This window comes from Castor canadensis, chromosome 7 (assembly GCF_047511655.1).
Source record: "Castor canadensis chromosome 7, mCasCan1.hap1v2, whole genome shotgun sequence".
Taxonomy (NCBI): domain Eukaryota; kingdom Metazoa; phylum Chordata; class Mammalia; order Rodentia; family Castoridae; genus Castor; species Castor canadensis.
The window spans coordinates 16495764-16517135 of record NC_133392.1 but is presented as its reverse complement, the minus strand read 5'-3'; the positions used below and the strand labels follow the sequence as shown (position 1 = coordinate 16517135).

General features: G+C 41.4%; 1 protein-coding gene across 10 annotated transcripts in view; it reads right to left on the bottom strand.

Moving 5' to 3' along the window:
• Positions 1-21372, bottom strand: part of Ablim1 (actin binding LIM protein 1) — a 291006-nt gene that overhangs the window by 28200 nt on the left and 241434 nt on the right. For 8 of the 10 annotated variants that reach the window (XM_074078243.1, XM_074078244.1, XM_074078246.1 and 5 more), the window contains 7 exons: positions 18560-18618; positions 16007-16090; positions 12910-12957; positions 7395-7472; positions 6555-6710; positions 2729-2764; positions 297-426 (listed from right to left, as the gene is read on the bottom strand). In XM_074078243.1, the coding sequence (XP_073934344.1) occupies positions 297-426; positions 2729-2764; positions 6555-6710; positions 7395-7472; positions 12910-12957; positions 16007-16090; positions 18560-18618 (591 nt within the window). The remainder of the gene's footprint in view (positions 1-296; positions 427-2728; positions 2765-6554; positions 6711-7394; positions 7473-12909; positions 12958-16006; positions 16091-18559; positions 18619-21372) is intronic. The other 2 variants (XM_074078238.1, XM_074078239.1) reach the window with 2 other exon arrangements.

Sequence of the window (21372 nt, the reverse complement as noted above, 5' to 3'; positions counted from 1 at the left end):
AGGCCTTCCTTCATTTTAAGTCTCAAAGTGATGAGATTTTCATCAGTTCTAAAAACAAGTCTTTGTTTTCAGTAGTCCAATGTCAAAATGTAATTCAATAAATCACAGTGAACATAGCCACAAAACGACTGATGCTTCAATACAAAGTACAGGTGGATATCCAGTTTTTGTTTTGTGCTGGGAAAGGGGCAGAAATACTTAGCATATTTTTCAATTTGCTACCAAAGGCATGGAAAAAAATCATTTAGAGACATAGCTTAGTATGCAGAGTGGATCCCAGGAAGAGTGGCCCTTACCAGGTCTGTGGAAATGCTGGGGAGAGCGTGACGTGGTTGGAGTGTAACTGTGCCGGCTGTACACAGGGGAATTGATGGAGCCCTGGCTGGTGGACCGGTGCATCACCCGGTCCCGAACATCCTGGTAGCCCTGGAACAAAGTTTGAGAAGGTGTGAAGATAAAACACATTCAGAGTGTTAATATTTCTAGGTAGCCTAGTTCACAAATGTTGCTGAGGAATTGTCATGCCTACCTGTTTGTGTTTATTTTTTAGGGCCATGTTCCATGACTAGAATGTATGTGAGCATTCCACGTTTCATCCATGACCTGTACTCACTATAATTATTAAACTTTAAGAAATAAAATTCTAACCTCCCATAATGATAGAGTTCTGGGGAAAGAACAAGTTGAATGCCCCGTTTACATTAGGCCTTTTGCTTTTCAAGTTTACAGTGTGTCAAACTTATTTCAGATCGTAACGGTGAGGGCAGCAGAGTCCACCATACTGCCTTCCTCCTCAGCGATGTGGAACAAGGGGCCAAGCAGGCCAGAGACCCCTGTGACGGTGGGTGGCTGGTGTGGGCAGGGCTCCCTTCAGAACCAGTGTCCTGACACTAATCTCTTGTCTGACCACTGACCTGAGCTGCCTGTACCACCATCCGGTGACATTCTAAGCTGATGGCCCTGGAGAACCAGCTGGCAGTTGCACTAAGGCCAGTAACTATTTCTCACCTTGAGAAACATTCCAAGGAAATAATTTTAAATGATCTTTGACAGGAATAATTCATTAAAAGAATTTTTTTATAACACCACCATTCACAAAGGGAAAAATTTGTATTACATGCTCAAGAAATTAGAGAATAACTAAGTAATTAAGACACATCACATTAATGGAACATAATGGCACCACTTTATGTCTCCAACGTCCAAACCTAGAAAAAGGATAGATTACATGACATAGGTACAAAACACCATTCATACCCAAACACAATATAAAGCTGTCAAAAAAAGTTGGAAGAATACAGAGTATTTTACATTTTAGGAATCTGTTACCCTTTGAAGTTTCTTCTAGCACAATACAAAAAAAGTTTGAAAGAATGTGTGACTAATGACTAAATCAAAACCTCATCTCAGTAGGCAGGAGAATTGCAAGTTCAAGGCCAGCCTGGGCTACATCACAAGACTATCTCTAAATAAATAAATTAAATCAGACTGATATTTACTAATCATAGGACTTTTGGGAAATTACATACTTTTAGTCTCTTTATCTATAAACTCAAGGTAGAGAACAAAACCTCATCTCAGTAGGCAGGAGAATTGCAAGTTCAAGGCCAGCCTGGGCTACATCACAAGACTATCTCTAAATAAATAAATTAAATCAGACTGATATTTACTAATCATAGGACTTTTGGGAAATTACATACTTTTAGTCTCTTTATCTATAAACTCAAGGTAGAGAACAGTATTATCTCTAAAGGTTTTTGTTTTTCCAGAGATTTAAAAAATAATTTTTATTAGCACAGAATAGTTGTACCGGGGGAAACATTTACACATGTGCTTACAATGTATCTTAGTTGGATCTACCCCCTCCATCATCCTCCCTCTTTTCCCCTCCCTCCCTTCTTAGACAGAACACAATATAATGCATGGCACAGTCAGCCGCTGAGTATTAGGGGAGCATGGTGATAGAGAGTGATTAAGTGATGGGCAAAGGGGATTAATTTGATTAAAGCATGATATATACAGACTTGAAGGACCAAGGTGAAACCCCCTGAACTGTCAAACCTCATCTCAGCGATCACAGTTTTGTGAAATTTGAGAGAAAATAGCAAGGAAACTGACTGCATCTTAGTTGGCTACAGCAATAAATTTAGTAACAATAACAAAATATAAAGTCCTCAAAAGATGTGCTTCAACTTGGCAACTTGTTGATGATTCAACTTAATTCTTTATAACTTCAATTATAAGTTACCAGAGCACTATGAGAAATTGTGTGAAACACTTTTCACCTCGTGAATGACAGAGATTCCCAAAGATCCGTCTAGTTTTATAAAAAAGTACCCAGAAACTGCTCTAGCATAGCCCACAGAGCCGGGTCTGCTTGTTGATCACATGATGACCGCCATGGGCCATTTCAGATGCTCCAGTGTATCAGCTTGTGTAGACAAGGACGCAGACCCTCTGCTCGCTGGACAGAGGCTGCAGTCCCTTTCACTCACAGGTGTGGGCTCAGATCAGCGTGAGGCCACTTTTATCCCCTAGTCTCCACTGTAAATAAAGTTTATTACTGTCTCATGGTCCCGTCTTACACAAAAGCAATCTCTACGTGCTTCATGATCTCATAGCTTTTCTGTTCTTTCATGTGTTACGTCCTTTTTATAAAAATTTCAGTCCAGACAAAGTCTAAGAAACTCCCAAACTCCACCCTTAAAATGGTCAAAATGGTACTTACTTCTGCTGATGGAGTAGGGGATAAAGTCCTTGGAGACTAGAAGAAAGAAAGAGAATTTAAAGTCACAACATCGTTAACTCTTGACTGCCTTGAATTAGAGTTGTTTATCAGAATGAGCAGGAAATGTTACCCCAAAATGCACATGCCAGCACCTGTTCCTGGCCCCCATCTTGTGATTTAGTATGTGTGCACTGGGGTGATGGTAAACTCTGACAAAGTTCCCTAGAGCTTCTGATGCATTTATGCCTAAGAACCATGGTTCTTAGGTAATCAAGTTAGAAAAATTGGAACTAGTTTCCCCTGTATATTCAAAGTAGGCTCAGCTTACTACTCTGAGTTACCGTATCTGCTAAAACATACGACTTTGTAAACACTATTTTTAACTAAATTATAATCCCAGAAATCACTGTAAATTAGCTTAGTAGGACTGTGATGAGCAGGTTGCCTCACCAACCTCACCCACATGGACCTTCTGGCTTCCATCTTTCCAGGTACACAGGCTTTTTTGGGGTTGTCAACAGAACAAACCTTATGTCACCTTAGGGCCTTTGCACTTGCTGTCTCCTCTGTCCCCCAGTGTTTTTCACTTGGAAACCTACAGGCTCACTCCCCATATTAGTGAGGTGACCTCCTCTTACTGAAAGTAGCAACTCTACCCCCAGCGTGCTTTCTTCTGACTTTGTTTCAATTTTCTCTACAGTATATAAGAAGAGTAAGAAGAGTAAAACTCTTCTTACATATCTGTTTCTTTGTTGACTGCTCCCCATGTGAACCTGCAAGCCCCACAAACATAAGGACTCTGTCCTTTCACAACTATGGATTCCCAGTGATGGAAGCCATTCTTGGTGTGAGTGGTGCTCAATGAGTATTTTCTGAATGAACAAAATGTTTACAATTAACATGCAAAAAGCTTTCAATTAGCAATGAAATGCACACAGAGCATCCTGGAGAACACAGCCAGTGCTGGGTGGTCCTCCTAATTTTAGAATTTGTTCTGTTCTCCATATTAACACTAAGCTGGAAGACTGTCTCCACTCCTAGCTTCCATAGCCCTGTGATTGGATCTGCAGCTATGGCCCAACTCTAAGCCACCATGGCTGGGAGAAGATGGCTTCTGTGAGAACAGGTGTCAGCTTTTCCCTTGTCCAAAGGTACCGTTCTGGATCCATACCAATCATGTCTTCTGAAGGGGAAAGGCCACGCAGAACTTTTAAGTTTGTTCCTTCTGTGTTTCTAAAATGGCAATATATGGATTCTATGACACAAATGCTAATGACTAATGGAATGAATACACAGTAGACTAACTTGTAGAGCTTACTCAGTTGCAGTTTATGAACATCTGGTTTCTGCTCCAAGGGAGCATGCTCCTTGCACAGAGAAAACATGGGTCACCACCCAAGTTAGGATGGTAATGGTGCCAATAATGAGAGCAATCAGTATTTTTGCTGAGCACGTATGTGTCAAGTACTGTTCTAAAGATCTCACTTAATCCTTACATAAAACCTTTAGGTTTCATTTTCTATTTTCATGTATGGATATAAAATACATCTACCATATCACCCACTTCCCCCTTTCCTTGAGCCCACCCACCTCCCACTGGTACCTGCCCCCCAAAAGACCTATTTTTCCCTCCTGCCCTTCATTTTTAAAAATTAAGTACATATTGACAGTTCAGGGGGTTTCACCTTGGTCCTTCAAGTCTGTATATATTATGCTTTAATCAAATTAATCCCCTTTGCCCATCACTTAATCACTCTCTTTCACCATGCTCCCCTAATACTCAGCGGCTGACTGTACCATGCATTATATTGTGTTCTGTCTAAGAAGGGAGGGAGGATGATGGAGGGGGTAGATCCAACTAAGATACATTGTAAGCACATGTGTAAATGTTTCCCCTGGTACAACTATTCTATGCTAATAAAAATATTTTTTTAAATCTCTGGAAAAACAAAAACCTTTAGAGGTAATACTGTTCTCTACCTTGAGTTTATAGATAAAGAGACTAAAAGTATATAATTTCCCAAAAGTCCTATGATTAGTAAATATCAGTCTGATTTAATTTATTTATTTAGAGATAGTCTTGTGATGTAGCCCAGGCTGGCCTTTAACTTGCAATTCTCCTGCCTACTGAGTGCTGGGAATATAAGTGTGCATCACCATGCCTGGCTCAGAATCTGGTTTTAAATGAAAATTTCACTTCAAAATCCAAACTCTTAAGTGCTTAATGTTTTACTGCCCAAAATGGAGCCACTGGGAAACACATATGCACACCACATGTGCACACACAAATCCAGAACACCGTAACAAATCCTCAGCTCCCTCTTGGTTCTCTGACTTTAACACTGATAAGTTCTTACACACTTGCTTTAATACCAGCCTCTTTGTTGAGGAAGTTCCCTTGCCCTTGATCCCCTATGAAACTCTCTGCTGTCCAATGACAACGGAACAGCCCAGAACAATCAACTTGCATTTCAGAGCTGCCACAGATGCAGTACTGCCAATTATCCAGTAGATGGCACTACATGAAAATGGAGCTCCTGATCCCACCTGTTTCATTCTGCAGAGAGAAGCTCTGGAATAAAACCCATAATAGAAAATAAGCAAATAAAAGGAATATTATATAATTATAATATGAATTATAAAATCCATATTTTAAAAATATATAAAATATTTTATAATATATTATAAAATTTTATAAAATATATATTTATAAAATAAATATATATTGTAGTTGAGAACATATTAAACAGATCCCCCACATCTTCATGCCTCTTCATCTTTCTTTAAGCTGGAAAGTGCTGCGTGATGCTGCAGTCAGTTTACATTCTGCTTAGCCTTGGCTGAATGGCTGATTTGAATCCAGTACTTGGGAAACTTCTCTCTGAAAAGACTCAAATCAGTCTATGTATGATTCCAATTTAAAAAACAAAAGGAGAGGGGCTTGAGGTCAATCCTTACTGCCAACCAATCAATTAATTACTTTTTTCTTAAAAGGGGGTGTGTGTGGAAACTAGAGTTAGTTGAAGAGACCAGGAGAAACAAATCAGAGCTTGTGAGACTTGGTAAGAGGTAACAGCAGGGTACTCCAACCCTGGGATGGGAGAGGGGAAGGTGACCAAGAATAGAGAGGCTCTGGTCCAGCAGTGGGATGGGTGTACTGGCTGGGCATGATTTGGCCTCAATTAGAAGCTGCCACACTAAACATTTAGAAGCCTGGCGCTCTGCTAACTGCTTTACACTTTAGTTTCTTTAATCCTTACTAAACTCCTATGATGTAGAGCCTATCACTACCCTATCTGTTTCATAGACAAGGAATCTAGGAGCAGAATGGCTGTCATGGTAATTTGATCTCAGAACCCAGCTCGTATCAACATGCTATGCTGTTATCCCCTTCTCTCTCTTTTCTCTTCTTGCATGTCCTATGTTAACATGCTGAAAACTACAGCTCCCAAAATTTAGGAGGTGTACCGTCTCTCCTTGTGATCCTCAGAGCACACATTCAGCTTATCCAGAAGACCTTTCTTCCCTAAATCTCCCCTGACAACTTCAGCTTCCATCCCAGCACATGACTCCATCATCCCACACCCGATTCATCCTTTACCACTGGTTTATGTGCCATCAGCAGGTTCTCCCACCCCTCTGTAACCTCCCTTAGGGCAGGGATCATGTGACAGGTTTTTGAATACCTCAAAGCACCTGGTATGGAAATCTGTAAATAGTTGTCAATCCAAAGCCCGACTTATTTTAACTCCACAGTAGTTCTTATGCTAAAAACTAAAAAGAAAGTGAAAACTTGTAAACGTCACAACCACTGGGAATTTCTTACCTCTCCAAGGCTCTGTCTCTCCTGTTTGTCATCATAGCCTGAGGTGTAGAAAGGCTCATAGGTAATGAGATCTGGGCGTTCAATGTCATAAATTGCCTTGACCTTGGGAATGGCTGCTAAATCCTTGTAATCCAGGATTTCGTTGTCTACTTTTGCCTGGCAAAGTTAATCAGAGACAAAATTACTCTGTAGTCTCACTGCTCTGAGAAACCATTGTCAGTACATTTTATATCTGGTTTGAAATGTGAAGCCCTTTAACATAAACAAACCCAAACACCTTGCTAAGCATGAACATACTCTTTAGAAAGTGGTTGATTTATGCCATCTACTAACCCTGGCTTTTTTTTTTTTAAATCAAAGGTTTAGGAAAACACCTTTAGAATTCATTAAATAGAGAAATGTGTAAACCTTAAGGATATTTTCCTAAATTTATGACAGAAAAGGAAAAATCTCAGATGTTTAAAAAACTCCTCCCAGATGGCTAAAAGCAAAGAACTACATATTTAACAAATAAAATATTTAAGTATCTTTGTATATGAATTTAACACTCAATAGCCACATTATAAAGTGTACAATTAATCCCCCCAAGTCTAAAATGTAAGATGGATACAACCACTTTTTACGTCCTGTATATTACTGTGTTCCACAGCTCACAGTTGGATCTGATGATCATTTATCAACTGAATTACCTGCCGATAATGTGACTGAGAAGACTAATGAACAAAAGTGAAAACGATCTTGTAAGAGAAACAGAAATCATTCTGCATCAGCTTTTGTTTTGGATTACCCATCAGATTGTTCCAATCCTTAAGCTTACCTGCCCCAAAAGTAGATACTTACATAGATAGTGTGACCTGGTGAGCCAGGGATGCTGGAACCGGGTCTAGAATAAATACTCTCAGAGGACGTCCTGGTAGGCTGTAAAATAAGCAGTGACCTGTCAGGTATCAGACAGAGCATGGCTTCAGAATCAGGAGTAGCTGGCCAGTTAAAAAAGGAGACCTCTGTGACCTTTGTGAATAAGGGGAAAGAACCTTTTCTTGTGCAGAAAACTAGTGTAGTCCAGCTTTGAAGGTGCATCTTGGATCTTTCTGGGTCTCTTCCTCTTCCTTGTCTGCTGCTGAACTTCTGGCTGTACCTTGGAGCATGTCTTGAAGCTTGCCCATTTCTCCCCCTCACCTCAGCCCCAGCCCCTTCCTCTGCTCCTTTGGACTATGGCAATGTCTTTCCCATGGGCACCTGCTTTCGCCTTTGCCTTTTTAAAGCTCACTTGGCTCGCAGTGGAGCTTTCAAAAGACAGAGGTTTTAAGAAGAATTTGGATTGTCCACATCCTCTTTAGGCTTCAGCATTAACTCGGGGATCACATCCCTGCTTTCTCCTACCTATCACCCGTCATCCTTCACAGACAGGGCGCATGTCCCTACCAGGGTTGTTATCCTGGCTGTTCCCTCCACCTGAAATGCTCTTGCTTCCAATTTTACTGGGTTGATATTTTTTCCTCCTTCAGTCTTGTTTTAAATGCCACCTCCTCAGAGAGGCCCTCCCTGGTCTCCAGAGTGGCTTCTCCTGGTCTTCTCTCACAGTGTCATTTTTGTTTTTTCCTTCATGAATGCAAACTCATGATGACATGACTGCTGGTTTCCTTACTTCATGTCTATCTCCCTCATTCACTTCAGGCATGAGCTCCACCCTCAGAGTTTTTGTCACCTCTGCATATACCTGTGCTTTGCACAGGGACATGGAAAGTATAAAGATGTGTGGGGAGAGAATGAGCTAGGGTTTACTTTGTAGACACTTGCTTCATGTTCATCACGTGATTTGAGCCTAAGTACACAGAACGTGACTGAGGTAAGGTTGCTGGTCAGCTTCTGAGAAGATGGAAGAAGCTGAATTTTTATAACATAGACCTGAGAACTCTGTGAGTGAGTGAGTGGGGACACAAATGTGAAAACTAGGACCTGCTCCCTCCTCTCTCTGTTTGACATACTCTGGAAAGTTCCACAAAGAAAGCCAAAGACCTAGTCCTGGAAGACTTCCTCACATCTGTGTAGCTATTCCCAGATAGGAAAATGTACGTTTGCACAATAGGACCCTTTCTTCTTCAGTGCTCTTTCTACCAATATGTGACACCTTGATTATGAGTGGAAAGGAGCCCAAACAGCTCGTAAAGGCAAGGGTGTTGTCTCACTGAATAATCACATCTGAAACAACTCAAGGCAGGTGCCGTTCTTGGTCAATGAGAAGGGACGTGGGAGAAGTCACAATGTGCGTAGGTGGAGGTGTGCCTTGCCTCTTCCCCCAAACCTGCCGTGCATAAGCGCTTCCCTCCAGTTGTGACTGTAGTTACAACTGTCCAATCACAGGTGAATCTCAGTATGAGAAAAGCCCACATCTGACTATGTTGGAAAAGAAAATATTCATATAACAGGACCCCAAAAGTATCTAGTTTCTAGATCCATTTCCCAGTCAAAATTCAGAAGTCGCACAACCAAACAAAATGCAACCCTCCTTTAAAAAGAGATGCCACCCCTTACAAAAGTTGGAACAGTATCCATCCCTATGGAACAATTATTAAACATGGGGAGTCCTTCAGGTTCAAGTGGCTGTGATCTATCTGCTACATTTGATCTCAAGATAAAACTTGATATGCAGCAGCACGGGATATGGTTGGCAGCTGTGTTTATAGCCCACTTACTTGTGGTGGGCCAGTGCTAAGCATGTCCTGGGCTTAATTGCATTTAATCCACCCAATTTCCCTACGACACAGGTCCTGTTATCAACCCCCTTTTATAGATGAGGAAGAAGTATGAGTGCTTCAAACTACTCAGTGTCTTGAGGTCTAGGGACCCAGGCACTTAACCCTGAAATTCATTTTTGTCTATATCATAAGGTAAATTCACACATTTATTTCCTACCAACATAGCTGTGGGATCAAGAGGGTGAAAGTAATAGAAATGTATTGAGGATCCCTGGCGGGAAAGAATTTGACAGGGTGTCACTACATAGCCTAGGCTGGCTCTGAGCTTGGAATCGTCCAGCCTCAGCATGCTAAGTACTAAGATTATAGGCGTGGACCACCACATCCAGCCCCTGAAGTAACTCTACAGGATCCCCTAGGTGGGTGGGATGGAAGAGGGGGTGCTGCATGATGGTGACATGACTTCAGTTACTGGGGTTGCTGTGACAAGGGCCCATGCTCATTTATAAGCACCTGGGTCATAGCTTTAGGGTCTCTTGTACATTTTTGCCCTACTTTTGCCAAATGTGTGTCAGGTACACATTCTGCATTTCCCCTAATGATGCACTTGAGACGGCTCTGAAGTGCCTGGCTTTCTCGTAGGAATAGAGCTGAAGACCAGCCTGAGCACAGCAGGAAGGGCCCTATGCTCTCTTCCAGGGATGAAGAACTAACTCTGTGGAAGAAAGGTCTGGGCTGAACTAGCCATTTTAGACCTGTTCCTCTTTCCCTTCCTCCTTGACCACGGTAGTGGATCGCCTGAGTTACACCAGCTTTGTCAGAAGCGTTTGTCTTGTTTATTTGCACAATGAATAGGTTTTAGGGATTATTCAACAATTTGAATTTTTTCAAATCCCATTTGATTGTTTAAAGGTTTTTAGATGCAAATCACCTTCAACTTGCTTTAAATAGTCAAATGGTTTTCAAAGTCAATCCAACAGGTCACCAAATCTGCTGAGGCTCTAAGCTGACTGCTCTCTCACTTACATCTTCAGACTATCTCGTGTTATTTGGGGACTGTCGCAGATGTATGCTGGAGATTCAGAAACTACTCTTTTTTTGAATTTACCATTGTTTTAACTTTGCTTCATTCTGACCATCGAGCCTTGCTGTAAAATTGACTTCCAAAGGCCTCTTGTGTAAGGGTTCAGCGACATCCTGATCCTGGTTTGTCTATTTCCTTACAATGTCCTCCTTTGTTTTCCTGTCTATGTGAGGTAATGGGATAAAACACAACTCTCAGTAGCGTAATGCAGTGGGGCTGAGGTTGGGCTTTGGAATCAAATAATTTGGTTCTAACCCAGGCTCTACCAGTTGTTACAGGAGTTTTTTCTTTATTCTTTTTTTTTTCTTTTAACTTTTCTGAGCTTGAGCTTCTCCATTTACAAAACCGGGAGATAGCATTAGCAACTGCTTTGTGGGGTTCAATATGTACAAACCTTTAGGCGTGTTGCCAGGCACAGGGTGAGAGGTCAACATTTTCCAGACATTTGCATTAGACCAGCTTTCCTACCCAGTCACTCAAATAATGAAGGTCTGCACTGCCCATGTTTTGACCTTCATGATAGAATATTCTTTTCAAGAGTGAACTACACAGACCAGGCTATCTACAGCTCTCCCCAGCTCCTGCATTTGGATTGCTCTCATAAGAACTCAGATGTGGTAGATAATTTGCCACAGTCTATGGGACAGCATTCCTGGCAGGAGCTGACAAATATTCTTCCTTTCTTGAAGACTCTTTGAAGAGATTCCGAATCTTCTTGTATACAGTGACTTCCTGTGATGTCTCAACTTGAGAAAGTAATGTCCTTACCATGAAATGGGACGGCAATGACCTTTCCTAGGCCTGTTTTATCTGCCAGGACAGTTCTGGGTTTGCTGCATCAAGGCTTAAACAACACACACAGATTGCCTGCTTTTTGCCATGGTCTCTAGTGGTTTTCAAAGTGTATTTATATTTGCTCAAAAGGGTAAGAGATCTCTCCCTTATGAAGATAATAAAGTTGCTTTCTAAAACTGAACATTATCTTTGGAGTTCTAATTCTAAGTGTTTAGAATTTTACATTCAATGTGGAATGTCTAAAATTCTAGACATGTTGAATTTTAAATAACTTATTTGTTATTAAAAGAACCCCCTTTATTCTTACAGCTATGATGCTTTCCATAATGGATACATGGCTTGCTCTTATGATGAAGGTATCTTCCAGAGGCACACAGCTATCCTCCTAAAGCATCATAGATTCACCCAAAATGAAATTCATCTCCCTGAACCATGTACGGGCTGTCTGTCTTGCTTTAAACCACACAGTTTCTTCTTTTCATTAACCTAAGTCCAGAGTTACCTCATTGAACTGCAAAAATAAACTTTACCAATGATTCATATTCCCATGTGTGGTCCTTACATGTAATTATTTAACCTAAATCACTACCTCAACCCATTCGCACAGCCACGGTAGCCAATGGCAACCTGGTAACTATGAACTGAATGCACTAACTCTGGAACTTTGGTATTCTCTTGTTTATAAACATGTAATATGTAAATAAGGACAACTTCAAATATTATCCTCAAAGTATGTCCACTGCTGTTGTACAGAGAAAAGGAAGGTTTACCAGTTACTAAGAGCAGATGGAATTCACTTGCTTTCCTTTATATACCTTTTCTTTGTAGGAAAAAAACAATTTGAAAGCACAACTGGAAAAATTCAGCTATTCTGGTGCCACATTTGGCAACAACAAAAACAACAAAGATGGGGTGGGGTAGGATGGAGAACAAGGTAGATAAAGAAAGGATTTTATATGGCTGCGAAGTCATCATATTTTGTCAATAAGATTAGGCAAAGAGCTAATCCTTTTTTTTTTTTTTTTGACAAGAGGAAGGAGGGAGTCTTCACTCAGCCTTTTGTGAAGAAGAGGTCCATTTGCTCAACATTTATTTCCCCAACACATCTTCCTACATTCACCTTTTGATTTCAATGAGTTTTTTATGTTTCTCCAAAAAAAAAAAAAAAAAAAAAAAAAAAAAAAACCACCTCACTAGAACACTAGCAGTTACTTCAATGGAAGAGAGAATGCCTAGAAGCCTGAAAAAGCACACTTCTTTGTTTTCAATTACTCTTTTAAGAGGCTTTAACTACCTTTCAGTTCATTTATTCCCTTAAGCCTTGGCTTTGTCCATCTGTCCTACCATTTGGGATGCCCAATCACAGAAATAAGATTAACTGAAGAGTTCTTTTGATGTTTCCACCCCAGCTTGTATCACTCTTCAACTATTGACCATTCAGCACACTTACCAGAGCTCTGGCTGTTTGTTGAGTATGTGGAGAAATGGCTGCACCTACTTTCAGTTATGGGCCACCGTGCCCATGGCCCCTTAGGAGAGCACTGGAAGGCTCTCTGCTACCCTGGCCTCCCCCTGCCCACCGCCCCCCCATTCAGCAGGAGCAGGGATGCAACAACTACAGTCTCTATTTTGCATTCATCCAAAGCCATGCTCTAAGGAGGTGAGAACAACTACTGGCCACAAACAACCAGACTGCAGTGATCTGAGGAACACCTAAAGGACAACTATGCATGGAAGGTAGATGAGATCTACTAAGCACAGCTAATGTTGACAGTACCTGCCTTGGCTTTTTGTTGAAGTTCACCAGACAAGGTGGTGATAATAACTGCAGAAGAAGGAATACTTTTAAAGTCTGCACACATTGAATATTAAGTAAGAGGTAAAATCCTTTGGAGAGGAAGCAGGAGGGCTGCTAGCTGTACACCCCTTCTCTGCAGCCATTTTCAAAAATGCCACCAACCTTTGCTATGTCAAGAGGTTTGGATGTCTCCCCAGTATAAATCTCACCACCTCTACATTTGACCGCCTGCTGAACTGGAAAGACATACCAGTGACAGCACAGTTCCCAGACAACGTGAACACTGGGAAGAAGTCAGTAGGTACTGTACTGATGTCAACAAAATAACTCACAACATTGCTTCCTTGTTCTAGACATACATAAAGCCTCTAATTAACTCCCTTTTAAAAACACACACACGGTACTTGTTTGGGATGGTATAGGTTTGCAGGAACATACGTTTCAATAGGTGAAGGTTAGTTTCAAAAGAAAAAAACCTCAAGCCCATTATGTAGGTCATCATGCTTTGGCCTTCAAAATGTAGCAGAGAAACTTGTTTTTAGAAAGCAAGTGACCACTCCAGAGTATTACAAACTCAGTCCTGGGATACCTTGTGCTTTGCCTCTAAAGAATGAACTGTGCTCATACTGAGTTTTACCAATGACAAAAGTCTTAACCTATGCACATAAAACTCTTCCAAGTAAGTAAAACCAAATATGCTTTTCTTAAATAACTCTATTTCCATCTTTTTCTTTTACCTGTAATTCAGAGGAAAGGAAGGAGTGACATCAGAATGTAAATAATAAAATAACCTTCCTCCTATAAACTTAATTGTCTTCCACAGCAAAAGCAGGATTTACTTCTGGGACATAGATTATCCCCGCAAGGAGTGGAGAAAATTCATCTATAACTCAAGGTGCTTAACTTTATATAGTGAAAATGAGCTTCAGCGTAGGCCTGAGCACTTAAGAGATCAAAATATCTGTGACTCAAAAACTGCCGGGTTTTGAAGTTGCCATTTCTTGGAGATCCTAGTGAGCTGTCCTCCTCCCTCCTCACCAATGGGGAAGGGAGCTGTTTGCAACTTTCTGTGAGAAGCTAAAGTTTCTTCATTGATATTTGCATCTGGATAATGGGAATCAGATCTCTCTTTTTGAACAACAGTCTAGGAAGAGAGAAGTTATTCAAGACAGGTTCCCACTTTCATCTCTCTGCTCCAAATTTCTTAAATGTAAGGGGTCTGGAGTAAACAAACAAGCAAAACAAAACAAAACAAAATCATACTTGATGATGGTATTTTTCTTCAAGTCATGAAAATGGGGGCTGGGATGAAGCGCTTGCCTAGCATGTGCGAGGCCCTGGGTTCGATCCCAGCACCAAAAAAAGAAAAGACAAAAAAAAAAGTCATGAAAATGTACTACTTGGCTGGAGCCTTTGGGGCAGAAAGATAACACCCACTGAGTAAAGAATACACTATGGGAAAATAAAACTTGAAAAACTGACTTCCTGCCAAGGAGAGGAGCTAATTCTGAGCAGTGTGGTTTGCAGTGGGGCTGTCTTCAGCTGCCCCTCTGCATTCACAAGCCTTGGCTTTGGCTGCATGTGGAGCTTTGCCACTGGGGCTGAGCTTTCAAATACAAGGAAGAGTCTACACAAACCCAAGCTGGGGTGTGGGCCAGCACAGGACCCAAAAGCCTGGGGTCAGAACTGGAGTCTGTGATCATCTTGTTGCAATGGCCCGTGCAACTTTGGGTGTCTGTGCCACCTGTGGGATGTCATTCTACAGCTGGAGAGACTTAGGGACTGACCTCTAAGAGGGGTCCTCCCACTGTAAAATTCTATTTTTTTTTTTTTTTGTGGTGCTGGGGATAGAACTTAGGACCTTGCACAAGTTAGGTAAGTGCTCTACCACTGAGTTCTAACCTCAGTTCTTATGGTTCTGCCTTTCAAATCATTTAATGAAAGAATGTGAAGTTTTAATACAGTACAGCCTTGGCAGGTGGAGGTGCAAAGCCCAGATAACAGCACTGTGCTATGATCCTGAATGACCAGCAGAGCTGGGCCAGCACAGGACAGTTTCTGGAAAGTTGCCTGCAACTCACAGGCCAAGGTTTCCACTGTTTTCTCAGGGACCCCAAAAAAGATGAAGTAGGCAGAGCTCCTAACCTCCTGCTCAGCTGCTTCTGGGAAGTACCAAGTCCTCTCCCTGCTCCTGGATGGCGTCCTAGGCGGGCCATGTTCCTCTCTGCTTCCTCTTGGAGGCCCTGACAAGGCCCTCAGCAGCAGTTAAAGCTCTTTCTGATGACTTAGGTTTTTCTCTCACTGTTTTTCAAGATGGAGTGGAAAGAATATGACTTATGACCTTTCAGAAACCTGGGTTCCAATCCTAGCTCTTCTGCTCACTGGTGGGTGACTGGGGAAGTTACCTAATGATAATGGGTCCCAGCCTCAGTTTCCCCATCTGTAAATTGGGAGCAAGACCAACCATCTCACAGGAATTCTTAGGAAAGCAAACAAGAGTGCAGGTAGAAACTGGCCTCTACAAGGTGGGTGTTGGCTTTCCTTTCCCTCTTTTTTACACCCTCCCTAGCTCCCAGTTTCTCTTCATCTTCCTATGTTCAAATTTCAACCAGCTTTCAAAATTCAACTCAAAGATTGCTTCTCAGTTCCAGGAAGCACCCCTTGAGGCCTTTCCCTCACCTAACATTCCAAAGGACATGGTCTATACAAGCCATGTCCTATGACAAGTTCTTGTCCCATTTTATCATTCTTTACCTGTAACTTTCTTCCCTAAAAGCATCCAGCCCAGCATAACACCTGGGTCATGGCAAATCTTTGTTAATGAACAAATGTGGGAACACAGGACCAAACAGCAGCTTCCCACATACTGGCTTTGATCAAGATAATGCTTAGCTACTACTCTGAAGGAAAACATCAATCAGAGAAGAAAACAGCCCAAGTTTGAGTGTGAGGCACACTGATGGGGTGAGGAAAGCATTGGGGAGCTGGAGACTATGTGAGAGAAGCAGCATTGCGGGGAGGGAGCGACAGAAGCCACAACAGTGGCTCTGAGCTTTGGCCCAAACACAGCGCCAACCTGCAGAGCCAGGGACCGTCCTGTGCGACGAATCAGACTTTTGGGATAAAAGAAATCAGATGAAGAGCGATGAATGTTTGGTGGCTTCCATGAAACATGAGAAAAGGGAAGAACAAACAAAAAAATCCTCATTCAGCAATATGTAACAAGTAACAAATGGAAAACTTGAGAGCAAACTAATTGTTTAATAAACAGAGGTGATCTTCCTTGAGCTGATGTACATGTGTCACTGGAGGTCAAGTTTGGGCCCATGTTAAATGACTATTAACTGGTCTCCAAATTACAGTGCATTATCTATGCCCCAAGTCCCTGACACCCTTCCCATTTATTTTGGCCCACGTGTACTTACCCTATACACAGAGGAAAGAAGCCAATAGCCAATTGAGAGGCGTTCTTAAGAATCTGTTGTTACAAACGCCCCAGGAGTTCTTAAATATGAAGAATGTTGATCACTCAGTGGGGTTGTGAAAAGATTCTTCAAACATTTTCATTTTGCTATGGAAACTGCTGTAATGTGACAAATGGTGAGAGGCCTAGAAATCTTGGCTTGAGATTGTGTGTGTGTATGTGTGTAGACACACCCTGAAGAGAGCATGAAATTTATTCCTGTATTCAAAAACCTGTGACCTTTGAAATCCCAGAAACACCAGCCTGTACCCCAACTCTGAGCATGCTGGTACCCCTTCTCTGTGGGGTACAGCCTCCTCCCGGACACGAGGCTTCCTAAAGCCAGCCAGCCATGGGGCTGATCCACCTCCCAAGTAGTTCATGTTGGGTTTAGGAAGAAGAGCTCTGGAATTCTCTGGAAAGCTTACTAAAGGAACAAAACAAGAGCTCCTCTTGGCTAGAATGAGTGAAATATTTCATTAGCTGTTTTCATAAGCTTCTCCAGAGAGTTCCATCAAGATGTGATCAAGTGTTCATCTTTCTTTTTCTTTCTTTCCATTTTCTTTTCTTTTCTTCCTTCTTTTTAAAAATCATTTAAGGAGCATGCTCCACAAACTCAAGCCATCCTTACAGGGAAAAGATGCACATTCCCTTCAGTTTGGCCAATATATCATTCTTCTCTTTGTCCCCCCAAAAGACTTCATCAAGGATGAAGTAAAAGTAATTGTCCAAAAACCAACACTGAGGAGACAGTTCGAGCCACGAGCTACTTGGGTGGTTTCTGGGCAGTGGCCCCAAGCTATGCTGTGAATTTTACGTTCTTAGGGCAAAAGTGACAGTAATTACTATCTTTAATACTCATATTTTATAAATGAGATGCCCAAGCATCCATGGTTCCACAGAATGTCCAGCCTGTCTGGCGGATGGATTTAAAGAGCAATTATGTGGTTCAAGCTGAAGTTGTGTATCAGAAACAGAGAGAAAAGCCATCCCAATACTGGACAAATTTATCTCCTGCTTTTCTTGGTCAATTATTCTAAGAAAAAATGTTTTTTCTTTCTACTTAAAAACTGCTCATAATGACTGTGAATTCTAAAAGAACTTTTTTTGTTTAGGGTCACAGGCAAAGGACAAGTTTCTAAAATATCCAAAAGGCAAAATACCCACATCCAAATCATAGATGTGAGTTGAGGAGAAAGAGAAAAAGAAAAAGGTTCCACGTATGTGTTTCAACAGGGAGAATTAAAAAAAGACACCAGAAAACAAGAGCTGCAGTTCCTGAGGTGACCAGCATGGGGACCTGAAAATCTGGCAATCATTTCTCTGAAAGGCAAGTCATCTCTTCAGGAGTCATACACATTAGTGACCAGGTCCCACTGAGGAGCTAGCCATGCTACTGCTGGGAATCACGGGTGTACCCAGATCATTCTTTTGGGAGACCACAAGTAGAGTGAAGTCAAACTCTAGTATTTTCCATGGGTACCATTAAGTTAGCTAAATGGAGAGACTGAAATTCAATCTGATTATCATTCTGGAAAAAACTTCATGACCCAGGTGAAAAACTATGCTGGGATGCAGATACAATAGTGAGCTCACAACAACTGAAACAGGTGAAACACTGCCACCTGGAGGTGTTCTGAACACTGACCAACTGACGTGACTTGCCTCATTGTTTTTCTCCTCTAAGGTTTTATCTGGTCAACCATCATCTTTTGGAGCTAGGAACTACTCTGATGAACCTAGATTTGAGATGCCAATAAAATGTACCAAGAGCTGAGCAATAGACGCAGTTTGGTTTGAAGTGGTGCCTTATGTATAGGCTAAGAACAAAAAAGTCTGGTGAGAACATATCCAGATGTTGTTTGATGAATCATTTTTCCCCCATCTGTATTAGCTTTTCCCTTGACTAATTTGTTAAGATGCTGACCAGTAAGGCAAGGCTTACTCTGTCAAACACAAGTCTTTGGAACCAAAATCACAACAAATTTAAGGCAGAAGGGAACCCACTTAGCTGGCCAAATGACTTTTGAACTTGGTTTGCTCTAAGGAAAAAAAAAAAAATCAGTAGAAACTAATCTCACCCAAACCCTAGTCACAGGAATTGATGACTAGTAAGCCCAGAGGCTTCAAATGCCCCTGGTACTATGGTTCTGATTATTTCCTTACCCGCAGCTTTTCCTCTGTCTTGGTAGATTGTTTACAGTCGGGATGCCAAACGGTGGAACCTGGAAAGACACAGGAAGTACTGAGAGCAGAGGAAATGGGAAGGACGCCATAGTCCTATGAAACAGAATCATATTCCTCTCTCCCCATTGTGGGAAAGTGTCAGTGTCATGCCCAAGTGACTTATGACACTAGATCAAACAAATGCAACTCTAGGTGAGTTTTCATTGTCCAGTCTTGTTCTATAAAGGGCATAATTCTAGACCACAAAGAACACTAACTAGGTAGAAGAGTGCTTTAATGCAAGAGATATTTAGCTTTTGACCAGGCATTTTTCTTTTTAAGCCATATTATTATCCTGTAAAAGTCATGTTTAAATGCTTAGTAGAAGCTACATCTAATTTTAGAAATAAAAGCCATGTTTATGTAACATTAAAACAACCAAGCAATTTCATTGTGAGAAATGTCAAACTAGATAGTCTATATCGAGAACCAAAACTTACTGAATTTCTCATTGATCTAATTCTAAGTCATCTATTCTGAAATAGGAAATCAAATCAAGTGATAGAAAGACTAAAGTTATAAGTTCTTTAATATTTTAATTTAAAAAAGTCTAGGCTGGGCTACATGGTACATGTCTGTAATCCCAGCTACTCAAGAGGCAGAGATTGGGAGGAATGTGGTTAGAGACAAGCCCAGGCCCACCAAAAAAGTTAGGGAGACTCCATCTCAATAAATAAGTCAGGGTCCCAGCTACATGGGAGGCTGTAGGTAGAAGGCTGGCTCCAGGCAAAAATAGGAGACCTCATCTGAAAAATAACTAAAGCAAAAAAGGGCTGAGGGCACGGCTTAGGTGAAAGAATGCCTGCCTAGCAAGTGTGAGGCCCTGAGTTCAAACCCCAATACTGGCTAAAAAAAAAAAAAACAAAACCCAAACAAACAAATAAACAAAAAACCCTTTCTTTTAAACCAGAAAAGTAACTATGTAACTATTTGGGTGTAAATTCCTGTTTCCGGGTCAATAGCCTATCTTTCTTAGACTGTGGAGCACTTTGATGGGCGATACCAGCATTTCAGAATGAACAAAACACCTCTAAAAGAAAGCTTTTACGAATCCAATGCCTACCTATGATTTTGAATGACCACACAAGTAATCTGTGACATTTGCAGGATGATGGGTGTGCTCACATAAGAGTTTGTTTAGATGTGGGGAGGGCAGAAGAACTCGAGTGATTACTGAAAACGACTCAGGCCAATAGAGTGACTACGTGGAAAGTAGTGAGGACACACTAGAAGTGGAAGTAAGAGTGTGAACGTCATTCTTTCTGCACATCAGGTTTTCAACCTTCATCTCTTCAAGCAGCAACCTGTGTGTACTGGAAAGTTTACTAAGTTAACTCTTGAATTACTTTATACTTTGAGCTCAAATGACATTCAATTAATGACAAAGAAATATGCTCTAGAGCAGAATAGAACTTTAATCTATATTTAACAATCACTTCTACCTTGCTTCACCCAGGGCTAAAAAAAGAAAAAAAAAGAAAATCAAGCAAACAAAAACCAGAGGAACATACATGTCCCTCAGTACTGACATTGACTGAAAGGCTGACTACAAAGCACAGGAAACCTCTTAATGTAGAGAGCCAAAGGGTCAGGTCCAGGCCAGGGGAAGCATTTGCTAGAAGGTTCTGCTGGGCAGGAGGCACAGGCCAAAACACTGGGTCTGCACAGAATGTCACCATTGTTCTCTGGAGGTCAGATCCACCAGGAATGTGGCATGGAGACAGCATCGGATGCCTGGGAAGATGAAGTTGCTAGTCCTTCAAGGACCTGCCAGAGAGGGCAGGCAGAGGTAGTGAAGTACAACTCCAGCAGTGTGTCACAACCGTCCCTGCAATTCTGAACGCAGCCCATCTTATAAATGTGCCTTATTTGTGCACAGCTTGGAATCCGCCTCTGTTCAGCTTCCAGAGCCTCTCTGAATGTGCAAGCCTGCACCTGAGCCCCAGTCTCAGCTTCTGGCAGATGTAGGTTGGCATGCTCTCAGGTGTCTGTTCTGTGACTACTATAATTGACATACTAAAATCCAAAACCAGGCCATGAAGAACTGAGCTGCTTTGCAGAAAAATATAAAGTGACACCTGCCTATTGCCACTGCAGATGTACAGCCTGTCCTTGGGAAAATGTGTCCTATGAGGTTCTCATGAGACCATAGGTGCAGTGTTTGTCGATTGCCTTCGTGGGGCCCTTCAGCATTCAATGGTGTGTTTCATCACCATATTTCAGAGTAATGATGCAAAATCTAAAATGATACTGGGAAGTCAACTTCTCATCTAGCTAGCTAGCAATTTTGAAGGATGGAGCAGCCAAGGCTGTGCTCCAACACTTGGGAATGACTTCTATAGACTTTTCTTAGTTGCACAAAAAACAAAATTGAGAGAGCAAAGGAAACCATTCATTAAAATTACACTTAATGCTATACAAGAAGAGGGATGAAGAAATGACATACAGAGGCAACTGAGGCCCAGTAATTACCAAAACTGAACGAGCAACTGCTCTTACAGTTCTTGCTAATTTTACTGATAGACCCTTGTCTAATTAATACTCTTTTTCCGGCTAAAAATAGTAAAATGCTTGCACAGATGGTTCTGTTTGACTGGAAGAGAATCTGCTCCTAAAACTTCAGAATTTTAGAGGAGATAAAAACTGAACATAGCTTTTTGCTGGGAATATTTCTCAAAATTATTTCCAATTAAGAAAAATCTAATGGCTTCCTGGAAATGAAGATTTCCTTGCAACCAGAAACTTCTTGGTTT